Source organism: Thamnophis elegans, chromosome 3, assembly GCF_009769535.1.
Source record: "Thamnophis elegans isolate rThaEle1 chromosome 3, rThaEle1.pri, whole genome shotgun sequence".
NCBI classification, from domain to species: Eukaryota; Metazoa; Chordata; class Lepidosauria; order Squamata; family Colubridae; genus Thamnophis; species Thamnophis elegans.
In genome coordinates this window covers 121,167,747-121,180,781 of record NC_045543.1, presented here as the reverse complement: position 1 = coordinate 121,180,781, position 13,035 = coordinate 121,167,747, and the positions used below count along the sequence as shown (strand labels likewise).

The 13,035-nt window shown below is 42.3% G+C and overlaps 1 protein-coding gene across 1 annotated transcript; it reads right to left on the bottom strand.

The window, feature by feature from the left end:
- Nucleotides 1–365: 365 nt before the first annotated feature.
- Nucleotides 366–10,785, bottom strand: PLK2 (polo like kinase 2). Its single transcript, XM_032213431.1, has 14 exons — nucleotides 10,412–10,785; nucleotides 8,885–8,992; nucleotides 8,609–8,725; nucleotides 8,096–8,225; nucleotides 7,700–7,787; nucleotides 6,710–6,805; nucleotides 6,272–6,467; nucleotides 5,996–6,143; nucleotides 5,247–5,344; nucleotides 4,052–4,172; nucleotides 3,021–3,261; nucleotides 2,794–2,923; nucleotides 2,592–2,702; nucleotides 366–1,143 (listed from the first exon to the last, which is right to left on the bottom strand). Exons 1-14 carry the CDS (start codon nucleotides 10,670–10,672, stop codon nucleotides 952–954), a joined length of 2,037 nt encoding a protein of 678 aa, XP_032069322.1. The 5' UTR covers nucleotides 10,673–10,785; the 3' UTR covers nucleotides 366–951.
- Nucleotides 10,786–13,035: the final 2,250 nt, after the last annotated feature.

Sequence of the window (13,035 nt, the reverse complement as noted above, 5' to 3'; positions counted from 1 at the left end):
ATAAAGAGGTGCCTAGCTTGTTCTCATCTGTATGAAAAAGTGCAAAGTGAATTTTTCTCCAAGTCTCCTAATGGGAAAGGGCATTGAGGACCACCCCCCAGCTTTCATAAACTTAAAAAGAAATTATGTTAAAAGGATTATTTAATTCCCACAGCCACACCACTATATGAGTGATATAAAGAAGGTCTATTAAGCAAGCAAAACTTCAGACAGGAAAGCTTGGTCTTCACACACTCATAAGGCAGACTGATTGCTAACTGTGAAAGGGAAGAAACAGCAATCAGACATTTCCCTGTGAGCATTGCCTTTTGCTTTTTCTTGGAACGCAGTACATACCGGAGGAAAAATCATATGGAAACCATCAGTTCAGGTTTTTTCCACTCTTTATTGCCAACAAATGTATATTTAAAAATCACAATTACAAAAAAATGTATGTAATAAATACTTTGCTTTGGGCTGTAATAAATAAAAAAAAGATTATTAACAAGGAATGCACTTTGCCAGCCACAAGTGTGATCAGTTCTTGGAAGAATTAAGAAAAGAAAAGGAAAAAAAAATATGGCCATAGTTCACAGTTTAAGCAGCCATGAGGTGCCTCTTACAGATATTCCACAACATCGAGATCTCCCTCCCTCCCAATTCCTCAAGTGTTATTCACAGTTTCAAGTCCTCCAATAGTTTGCTGCAGAAATGTCTTCCAACTCAACTCTTTCAAAAGGAGTGAACCAAGGAAAGCTACATTCCAAAGGATTCCTGGCCACCACATCATTAATCCAACAAAGACTACAAGCTTCATGTCTGGTCCCAGCCCAGTACATAAGATGAGACATTTCATCGTACCAGTCCCTACTCCTCACACATCCATCAACATGCTAGGTTTTTTTTTTAATCCAACTGCCTTCACTGTAGACTTCAGTGAGATAAGTCCTTTTTGGTTTTAGAAGAGTTCTTTTAATTACATCTTTGCAACAGCATGTTCAGTGCATATTCCATTCGATGCTTGAGTTCCAGAGAACATCCAGACATCAGAAGAGTCGTCAAACGAAATGTTGTAGATAACCTATCTTCATTAATATAGGTAAGAAGATATTCCTCATTTTGGTTGCAAATAATTATTTTTGTGTGATCATGGTAGAAATTCACCTGAAAAGAATCAAGAATTGAAACTTAATGTGTTTGTTCCAACCACCCTATACAAAGACACTTAATAATATTTATGATATTAGTGATATTTGGACATACTCAGCAACTTATTAGCTAAATGCCTACCATGTTGGGTCTCATTCAGGTGAGATTGATTGAAATGGGTCTCTTGGAAAATGCCCAGTATAGTCCCTGAATGTCTCTGCATACTGATTATTACTCTTAAAAACCACATTGATTTTTATTGACATGAGGAATTAAAATAAAAATTCTGGTCGTGCATTGCAGAATCTACCTGCTTAAGCAACGATTAATTCCTCTAACTATAGCAGCAAAATTCCCTTTTACTTTGAAGTTAACTTTTATTGTATATAGTAGGGTTTAGATCTGTAAATACAGTATAAAGTCAACTGTGCATAGCTACAGCATTCTGGAACACTTTCTATGACTTGAGAAATATTGATGTAAACTGAAAACTTTGCAGAAGATAATAGGGGCACTTCTTTAGGGGCAAAGAAGTGCTCACCTAGCACCTGTTCAGAACTCTTTAAAGCCACTGCATCTTTTCCTAGGATCATTATAAAGGCCCAGACCAAATAAACAATTCATAGAAATGTTGACAATACTTAAAACCCCTACTAGACCATGCATGGCACTATTATTATCCATAGTGCTCCATTTCAGTAAACTGGCACTTTTGATATTATTCTACATTATATCTTTTCTGCATACCTTTGATGACAAGAAATTTTGATTTCAGTTTCTCTTTAATAGTTATGACTGACACCCTTAATTTGGAAATGCCCACTTTTGGTTAGTAAGCCCCAAACAATAGCTCATATTTTATGCATCTTTTATGTTACTTGCTGCAAAAGGAAATTAAAGCAATTTCCTTAGGTTGCCTGACAAGCATATAAAATGCTATTCGCATGAGTCTTCTGCCATTAATATACTAAGGGAACATCCTACAGCAGTGAAGGCTAAACTTTACATCACCGCGCGCTGACCTGCGTGCTGGAAATGGCATGCAGAACCATCCCGCCTGGAACACGCAGCCTTGCTGGCCTTCATGTGTGCAGGAGTGCTGAAACCTGGAAGAGAAGCATTCCGCCAGGCGTGTGCCAGCATCCAAACTTCTGGTGTTCCGGCACATGTGCGCATGCAATGAATAGCTGGCCATCACGCATGCGCGTGCTAGAAACCCAGATGTTTGGGTGCCGACACACGCATGTGCGGTGGAATGCTGCTCTTCCAGGTTTTGGTGCTCCTGTGCAGGCAACGGCCAGCTGGCCAGCGCTCATGCGATCACTGGAACATGGAGCTAGTGAGGCCTGTGTCCCGCCCAGGACAGCTCTGCATGCCGCTTCCGGCATGCGTTCCATAGGTTCACCAACACGGTCCTACAGAATCTTGAATAAGCTCAGAGAAAACTTTGCTACTCCACCTACCTGAAATGTGCCATCATTGAAAAGCATCATCAACGCCTTATCAGATTTCAGCCACTGCAGGAGGTAAAGTCTTGGTCTGCGGACATCTGTAACACTGGGAAGATCCCCACCCTAAAAACAAGCACATAGCAAAGTTAGAACAGAGCTCGTTATATAAGCTACCATTTAAGCCACCTTACCCACTTCTTTCGTTCCAACTTACATCCATAAGGTTTTCCTCCATGTAATGAGAAAAGTATTTCAAGACAGTGACTTGACTGATGAATTGTTCCGGGGCATCAGTAGAGGAGAAAACTGAACACTGGCCAAGTTCTGCATAGTAATGGACTGTTCTGGAGAACCAAAAGCAAAGGCAAAGGTGTTAAGCTCAAGCAGATAATAGAATGGAAACTATGCAACAGCTGGATTTATAATCAAGCAGCTACTCACTTTTTGTCCGGAAGAAGGCTCATGTGTGCACCATTGTTGAAGAGAACGCCCACAGTGTGGTCAGACAGCTGATAACCAAAGCCGTATTTGTTGGAGTAGTCTACCCACTTTGTGACCCACTGGAAAGAGACAGCCAGCTGTTCTTTGGGAATATGATCAGATTCCGGCATATTCTGTAAACATCCACGCAATACCCTTGCGACGGTATCAGCCACACTTCCCATTGTGCTGTCTTCAAGACCTAGCAAGAGACAAAGGGGCTCATGAATAATGCGTCCAGTAGTGAAATTGACAAAAAAAAAGGCCACCTCAATACACAATGACTTGCTCTACCAAATTGCTTAGAGAAATATAACATAAATTGCTTTAATACACAGCTAGAACCACACTTCCTACCTATAAAGGGAAAGGGACAATTAAGAGATCCATCAGAATCTCAGCACTCCCCCAAACCCTGACCACTTTGTGATGTTTAGAAAAAGATATATCTTATTAACTGCTGAGTTTTCTATCAGATTTATTATTTTACTTAGATTAACAAATTAACAGAGTTGGAAGGGAGTTTATAAGTCACCTAGTCCAACCCCCTGCTCAAGCAGGAGACCCTACACCATTTCTGACAAATGGCAGTCCAATCTTTTCTTGGAAGTCTCAAGTGATGAAGCCCCCACAACTTCTGAAGGCAAGTTGTTCCATTGGTTGATTGCTCTCACTGTCAGAAAAATTCTCCTTATTTCTAGGTTGAATCTCTCCTTGATCAATTTCCATCCATTATTCCTTGTTTGGCCCTTGGGTGCCTTGGAAAATAGCTTGACCCCTTCCTCTCTGTGGCAGCCCCTTAAATATTGGAAAGCTGCTATCATGTGTCCCCTGGTCCTTCTCTTCACTAGACTAGCCATAGTCCCATGGGTGTAAGAGAGAAGAAAGAACACTTTCCAAAAGACCATATTTTACACTATTCTTTTAGCATTCCTGATTGAAATCCCTACCCCGCCTGTTTGACACTACAAAGCCCTTATGCCACAACTTACATTCACTACTGCTACTGCAGCTTCCCAGAGTTCCTCGAACAATCATCCGGATTGCATCTATTTGCTTGGTTTCTGCTAGAGCACTAGGTTTTGCTACAGTGGTGCTGGAAGGCTGGATCTCCTGGGAGGGGAAAAAGAGTATTTTTAGGTGAATCCAATATACCTATTGCTACTCCATTTATGAAAGTGCATAGCAAAAGATGCCCATGACAGGAAGTCTATGGAGATTCTCAGTCATCCAGGTCATGGTTGTCCCAAAGGTGTTTTTTTTTCCCCCAAGAGGCAACTGGACTTTCTGGTTTTTCTTTGAAGACATATCACTTCTCGTCCAAAAATATTCTTCAGTTCTGGCTTCCATTTTCCAACCATTCAGTCAGAGCTGAAGAAGCTTCTTGGATGAGAAGCGATATGACTTCAAAGAAAAACCAGAAAGTCCATTTGCCTCTTGGGGGGGGGGAAAGCACCTTTGGGACAACCATGAAAGGAACCTTACAAAGTACTTACAATGCACACAATGCTTTTCTATCAATAAAGGCGGAGTTCATCGAATATCAGAGATGAAAGAAACAGTGTCATTTTCATGAAAAGGACAGGGAGAATTTTGTTTGATCCACATTTACGTGTCTAATCCCAGATGAATAGACAAGTAAACAGTCCTTCAAATTACTTAATGCCTAAATTTTGCAATGCCTTCAAAAACTCCAGAAAGTCATAAATTTGCACTGCATTTTAAAAAGTTTGCAAGCTGCTAAAAATATCCCAAAGGAATCACAAAAACCTGTCTTTGGACATTCAATCCTGGAACATTGCTTCCATTTCATATTTTACTCAATAATCACTGAACTGTCTTTACTCCACCCAACTCTCACCAGATTTAGCTCCTACAATACATGTTTTAGTTTGAGAATGCAAATAAATTACGAGTGGAGAGAAGCTTTGAATCACAGATGGAGTTCAGCAATCTTTAAGGATTGCAAAGAGCAAAGAAACACAGATGGTGGTTCATTTGTACTATTGAGGTATGGAACAAACAGAAATGTGGAGTTCTTGCACTCAATTGTTAAAGGTTACATCTTGCTCACAATATTGTGCTCAAGCTGTTGATGCTCCAATTGTTTGCAAGTCCCTTCTAATTAGGTTTAGAAATGCTCAAACTTTCAGAAGGATGGAGTCATACTGGGTAATTTCTGCTTACCTCTTCGGGTCTGTGTTTCAGAGCCTGCTGAGTTATTGAGGTCTTCTTTAAGTCATGCCTAAGTTTATATATTTCTTCATCTTCCTTGACCAATCGATCTGGAAAATTTAAAAAAAACACAACAACAGATCCATTAAATTTGATACTTAAATCTAAAGAACACTACTGTGTATCTGTTGGGCAAGCTTATTAGCTGTAGAAACTTGTCATGATTTGCCTTTCAGTCTAAATTATTACCAAGAGTGGCATAGCACAAACTGCACTTTCCAGCCAATAATTAACTCAGTGACTGGCACTACTGTTTATTATGAGCCTCGATGGTTAGAGTGGTTAGAGTGCAGTACTGCAAGCTACTTCTGCTGCCTGCAATCTGGTAGTTCAAATCTCACCAGGCTTAAGGTTGACTCAGCCTTCCAACCTTTCGAGGTGGGTAAAATGAGGACCCAGAATTGTTGTGAGCAATATGCTGACTATGTAAACCGCTTAGAGAGGGCTGTAAAGCACTGTAAAGCGGTATATAAGTCTAAGTGCTATTGCTATTAGCAGAATCTAAAATCTTAGTTGTTTCTATATCCCAGCATGCCAATTATTTCGGAATATGGCTAGTTGATTACTAAGTATCCATCACTTATGAACAGAGGGAAGCTAAGCATGCAAAAATCGTATTGCAAAGATGCAACCAGATTTATCTTTTTTTTAAAAAGCATTTTCAGTAAAGACCCCCCCCCCAGATATAAATGGATACATACTGTGTGTGTCAAAGTATCTTGCTTTTTCCTTCTTGCCCCCAAAGAGAGCTGCAGCAGCCTTTTTGAAGAAATTCTTAGCTGGACTTGACAAATTGAAGTCAGGAATTGTGTGACAACAGCTAGGTGGAAGCCTGTCTGGAGTGAAACCCTGTACAAAGAGAACATACATATATATAGAGTACATGCAATCAATTGTCAGCAGCCAGTGTCATTACTGAAAGAAGAAACTTCAAATGCAAAAATACTACTACTCCCAGCAAAAATACTACTACTCACCAAGAAGAAGTCATGCCGAACAATGTCATCTAAGCTGGGGCGGTCTTCTGGATTTTTGGACAGCATGCTTGCAATCAAATGTTTTGCAGGAGGCAACAAAGACGATGGTAAAGAATATTTTGCTTCTCTTATGCATCGATAAGTCTCCTTTAAGTTGGTTGTTTCAAATGGAGGCCTTCCCAATAACATTGTATACCTGTCAGAAGACAAACACAGGACTTTTGTTATCTCCCAAATTAAAAAGAAGAAGAGCAATCTCTTTATGAAAATACAGAGATCCCAGAGGTCAAAATGATAGAAAACACATCACACATTACTTTGTACCAGTATAACACAACAAGTGCCCATGTGGTGTGATTCTAATAAAACACAACCAGTTTCTCATTATTTCAAGCACTGGTTTGAAAATCCACCTTAACATTCTCAATAAATACTCACATGACACAGCCCAAGGCCCATATGTCAGATTCACAGCCATGCCCTTGTTTGTTAAGGACTTCTGGGGAAAGGTAATTTGGTGTGCCACAGATCGTTCTGAAATAAGAGTAAAATCAAAATTTAGAATCTTATCAGTTCAGAAGAATAAACTATTGTCTAAGTCCAAGTCCTTCCTACCACCCAAAGGCCTGCCCATCTGAAACAAGCTAAGCAGTGTTAGAATGGGTTAGGACTTGGATGAGATCCCCAGGAAACCTAAGCGCATAGGCCAGACTACGAAGTTGAACAGCACATCTGAAGGCAATGCAAGCCATCTTTATTTATTGCCAAAGAAACTATGTGAAGCATCTCCGTGGTCATTGAGTCTTGAACTTAAAGGAATTTTTACTTTTATTAGTTTGGCTGTTACTTCCATACTGGGAAGGTTCACTGTTAACCCCTTTTCTACTTCTTTATTCAAACTTCTCCAAGCTATCCTTGGCTATAATATACTCCATAAAATAGGTTATATATAAAATCACTATGGTTTCAAATAGTTTTGTTATTACTGCAGAAGATTCAGTAACTGCCATCCTTAAGACAATTCACTTAGTTAACTTTATCTACATCCATCCGTATCCTGTAATATTCTGGAATTGTTCAGAGATAGAAGACAGCATGAGTTGACCCCAAGAGATGAGAAACTTGTGACCTCTGCATTGTTAGTCATTATCATGGCTAACAGCCTCAGATCATGTGGCTGGTGTTGTGAGATGCTGAGAAATGCATCAGTACCTAAAAGGCCCATTCACATCCAAAGTAAATTATATAAGTGGAATGAGTGAGTATCTGATGACTTGGCAGTCATCAGATGCCATGTCTTAAAGGCCAATCTTTGCATACTATGGAAGCCTTCAATCTCTCCTACTGTGAAACCCAAGACTTCAAAGCTAGGCAAGAGAAGACACTGAACCCAAATAATTGTCCTCTTTCTTTAAAAAAAAGCCTTACCTTCTCCTATGTTCCAATGGTTCAAGCCTGGCAGCCAGGCCAAAGTCACCCACTTTCAATTCCATGGCATCATTAATGAAGAAATTACCTACAGATCAAGAGTGGGGGGGGAAAAGACAGCTGAGCACCAGTTGATTAACATATTGGACAAGTGCTGGCTTGTGTCTAGAGGAGGTCAGCAAATAGCTAGCCAACTTTTCTTTATGAATGACTACTTAATGCTATTACTCAAGCATTCCAAGGCTCTCTTAGCAAAGGAGCCGATTGTATCTATTAATCTCTGGGAGTGCAATATAAACACAGAAGTAAAATAATGCATAAGGGGGAGGGGGAGGAAACCACCCTGTTCTTCCAATATCTAATACAAGCCAGGCATGGGAGAGAATGTCAGCTTACCTAGCTTCAAGTCTCTATGCAAAATCTCTTGTTCGTGAAGGTATTTCAGTCCCGATACAATCTGCCTTAGATAGTATCGCACTTCTGGTGCCGTCAATACCTTTCTTGCTTTCAAGATGTGTGCCATCGACTAACAGGAAAGGGAAAATAAAATATAAAAGACAGAGAAAGTTACATTCCTGAAATCACACATGGAGCCAGAACATATGTAAACAAAAATACTAGCATTAGAGCAAGGGATAAAGGCTGCCTCTGGAACAGTGTTTCTCAACCTTGGCAACTTGAAGATGTCTGGACTTCAACTCCCAGAATTCCCCAGCCAGCATTCGCTATTTTATGGAGCATTCGCTGGCTGGGGAATTCTGGGAGTTGAAGTCCAGACATCTTCAAGTTGCCAAGGTTGAGAAACACTGCGTCTGGAAGATACCTTTTACATTTTAATTTTTTTTTTTTTTACATTAGCTGCTGTTTCCATGTAAGTGAATAGTGGATTTTGCCCACTGGGATGCTCACCCTTCGGCTGCAGTATTCTAGGAGGATGTAAATGTTCTCCTTGTCTTCAAAGTAGTGGAAGAACTGGACGATATGCCGATGGTTCAGCATTCTGTGCAATTCGATCTCTTTATCAATCTGAAAAGGAGGGGAGGCAAACAAAAGGATTATTAGCCTTGCTTCCTGCCATCCATGGGAAGAAAGGGTTTACACGTGAGCAAGCCATTGCAGGAAAAGGGAAGGGCCACCCAAGCCTCCGAAGAGATTCCTGAAAGGAGAGTCACCCTCAACACACACCTTTTCCCTTTGATGGGGTTTGGCCACTCGGCTGTGAGGAATGATCTTTGCAGCGTAGACTTTGTTTGTGGTCAGATCCGTCATCTCGTAACATTTTGCAAAGCCACCCTACAGAGACAAAGCAGAGGAGAAAGCACATTAGGGTGAGAAAGCAAGATATTTCCCCTTCCCTCCTTTGAGGAGTCCAAATCAACTGGGTAATCTCAAAAGAACAAGAGACGTGTAATTATGAACAACAGATCGCCCACCACGAGCCCAAGTTGTTGATGAGGTTTGGGGGTCATCCCCCCCAAATCTGACCTAAATTTTCACCACAGGCAACCTAAGAACATCTTTCTCCTAGTATTTAAAAATGAAGCCAATTTACTCCGCTCCAAACAAACCATCCCACAAAGGGAAATTGACAACATTCCCTTTTACAGCAAGGCAACAGATCTCCTGTCCTGTGCATTCCCAACCTCACCATGCAGGAATCCGCAATTTCTCTACACACAGACACACAAAAGAAGGTCACAGTTCTCTATTGTATCTATATGCTGACAAAAAGAGAAGGGGATGGGGGGCGGAGGAGAAAAATCCAGATGTTTGGATTCCTGCTTTGTGAAATGCCTATTGCATCTGCTTTCTCTCCATAATGGCACATAACACGCTCTATGCTCTCACCCTGCATGGAAGCCACACTCTGTGTAGGAGTTTTTCACATCCTTTTGTGAAACCACCTCTTCAGACAGGCGGCTTATGTGTGTCACAAGATCCCTAATGGCAACAGCCTGGAGTTTTTTTTTTGTGGGGGGGGGAGTGCTTCAAGTGAGCCAGGCCAGCTGTCACCAACTGGTGGTCCGCGGACCACTGGTGGTCTAGGAGAAAATTTTGGTGGTCCGCACAAAAATCAATTGCATTTTTTATATTGCACTAAATACTATTTATCTTTTTTTTTAATGTATAAGTGGTCTGTGGGATTGAAAATTAGGAATTAATGATCGCTGAGGTCCGAAAGGTTGGTGACCCCTGAGCCAGGCGACACAAGAAAGAAGGGAGGGAGGGAGGGAGAGAAAAGAGAAGGCAAATCCAGGAGTCAGAAAGGAGCGAATACGCCTTTAATATCTATTTTATCCCCCCCCCCCTGTTTGTTCATCCTTCTTTTTTTTTCTCGCCCCTCCTAAAAGCCACGAGAGAAATAAAGGCGAGAAAGAAAAGGGGGAGGAAGAAGGAGGGAGGGAAAAGCCTGCACAAAGAAGGAAGAAACGGGGACGTCATTCGATCGAGCGCTTCAAGGCGAGGAGAGAACTGTGCAAGACCTTCACAAAAAGAGAAAAAGGAGAAGTATTCAAATGCCCCAAACGGCGATCACATTTGGGGACGGACTTGGGGTGCTTGTTTTTTTTTGGGGGGGGGAGGGTCGGGAGGAGGCAGGAGCTGCCGTAGCTCATCCTCTGCAACCGCCTCTCCGTGTGTCTCCCGACTAGTCCAAAGCCCAGCCAGGCTTCCAAGCCGTTTTCTCTCTCAAAAGTGCCGCCGGGCATTTACCTTTCCCAGCACTTTCCCGCGGCAATATCTCCTTCCCGTGGTTGAGTCTGTAATAATCCGAGAAATCTCGGGAGCCGAATGCGAGTGGTGGTGGTGGTGGTGGTGGCTTTCGGACGACTCCGCCGCCTTCTTTCTCCGCGACTCCCCACCGCAGGCTTTGCCCAGCGCCTGCTGCTGCTCCCCCATCTTACTGCCGCCGCTTCCACCTCCGCCAGAGGCTGTGCTGCCCGGCTGATAAGCGATAGTCCTCAGTAAATCCATGGCTCCTTTCGGCTGGACCTTCACCCAGCAACCCCCCAACAAGCCCGCTCGCTCCTTCTCCTTCTTCTCCTTCTTCTCTTCCTTCTCGTCTGCCGGCTCCGCTCTCCCCGATAGCTGCGCGAAGCGTTCGGCGGTTCGGCATCCCTTTTTATAAGGCAAACGGCAGGTCCCGCCCAGGCGCTGACGTCACAAACCCTACTTGTCACTCCGTCCCCTCCCACCCAGGTGAAGTTCTTGCGCGGGCTGGGCTGGACTCCAGCTCGGAGTTGCCGTGTTGCGCCGCGGCGGGCGGAACGATCCGCGAGGGGGGGGGGCTGGCGTTGGGGGCTCCGAGGTCGAACAAGAGAGCTTGGCTGGGTTTGACAACAAAGCCCCTGTTCCAGCCCGATGCTGTTCGCTGCTTGAACCCTGCGGGATTTGCTTCCAGTCCAGGCTTTCAACTTCCCCCTATATTCCCAATCGTTCCAACCGAACCAGGCAATAAGATAGATATTCATAAACAAACAATCCATCTAAGTCAGTGGTTCTAAGCATCCCTAAAATCCTCATCCCCCCCCCCAATATAATTCTTACTTTACTCAAAAAGTGAACTCTACTCATGCAGAGGAAGCCTAAAAGGCCTATAACTTGGTTTAAACAAGGTTCAAATTGCCCCCATTAAAAATCAAATTGCCCTCCTGTGGGGCGTGGGCCCCATGTTGGGAACCATTGATCTAAGCCTTTTAGGAGTGAGAAAGGTTCAAACCAGAGGTGGTTTTCTGCTGGTTCAGGCCAGATTGGGCGAACCAGTAGCGGCGACTGGAGGCTCCGCCCACCCACCCGGACGCTTCCACGCATGCACAAAAGCTGTCCATGCGCAGAAGCATCACGTACGCATACGAGCAAACCAGTAGTAAAAAAAAAATGGAAACCCACCATTGGTTCAAATGACAATAATTTAAACTTTCAAACTTTAATGGTATTTGTATACCGCCCACTCCCTAGGGACTCTGGGCAGCTCACAGCAAATAAAAACAACAATAAAAACATTTAAAACATTTAAAATTACAAAATTAAAATCAACACAGCATCATTTCATCAAATGGGGCTGGAAGAAGCAGTCCTAACCAGAGGCAAACAAGGGGCACATCCCCTCTGCCCCCTACTTCTGCCCTCTTTCTGTATGAAAAATGCTTCAGGTGCCAGTGTCTCCAGGTTGGGCATTGTTCTTTTGCACCCCATGCTTACAATCTTGTGTCTCAGAGAGGGTAAATCACAAATTAGCCGCTACTTTTCAATGGCAGAGAAGAGGAAGAAGAAGAAGAAACTCAGCTTATGCAAAGAAGACCACGCAGGTTATAAGCAACAACACAACATGATTCATTGGAACATCTGTAAAATTATCATGTGCCAATAGTAAAAAAATTGGTGGGAACATAAAGTTGAAAAAATAGTTGAAAAAGAGGGGTTGAATTGGTCCATTGTGGCTTTTCACCAAATTTTGGTCAAAAGATGTCTTAGCAAGATATCTGGGGTCTAGTATCTTAGCAATAAGTTAAAACCAGCTTTTTAGTTTTATACGCAGTGTATACAAAAATTAATCCCCAAAGATACTACATTTTATAAAAAACTTTAAATAACTTTGTATTCATTGCCATTTTCTTCTAAAAGCTTCCTTACTCATTTAACCTATGGTGTCTCAACATTCCTAAATATAGTACAGTAATACAGTACTTTCTCTTACTGTGATTGTCCTGTTGGAGGGTAAATTTGCACACTTGCATCTATGTGTAAACACAGCCAGACAAAGACACATATGAACAATGGCTGAATTTCACCATCATTTTAATCTGCCACCAACACCCTATTCCCAGCCAAGCTATGCTTTGAGCAATTGTGGGAAAATCACTCTAAAAGTCTCCTTCTTGAGAAGACACATACAACGTTGCACATAAAGTTAAATTATTTAACTCTTATGCTCCTAACCAAGCCTTGAATTCCTTCTCATGCATTTTCCCCTGACTGGTCTTGGTTTTCATTCTTCTTTGCTTATATATGGGCAGGGAAGTACAATAATCTAGATGTTTCAAAGGAAAAATGGTGATTTGGAGTCCATCTGGGTCAGTGTTTCTCAACCTTGGCAAATTGAAGATGTCCGGACTTCAACTCCCAGAATTCCCCAGCCAGCATTCGCGAATGCTGGCTGGGGAATTCTGGGAGTTGAAGTCCGGACATCTTCAAGTTGCCAAGGTTGAGAAACACTGATCTAGGTGCACACATCCAACCTCCTTAAACCAGAAGCAGTTTATTCATAATATTTGCATTCCTAATACTTAAATAGCAAGAAGAACTGACGGCGGGTAGACCAAGGCAGTCATAGAATG

Bases quoted from the DNA above. Each gene is read 5' to 3' on its own strand.
- PLK2 (XM_032213431.1), bottom strand. From the start codon at position 10,672: ATGGATTTACTGAGGACTATCGCTTATCAGCCGGGCAGCACAGCCTCT. The intron at 8,993-10,411 runs GTAAATGCCCGG...TTGTCTCTGTAG, and splicing joins GCGGGAAAGTGCTGGGAAAG to GGTGGCTTTGCAAAATGTTA. The intron at 5,345-5,995 runs GTATGTATCCAT...TAAATTTTCCAG, and splicing joins AAGATACTTTGACACACACA to ATCGATTGGTCAAGGAAGAT.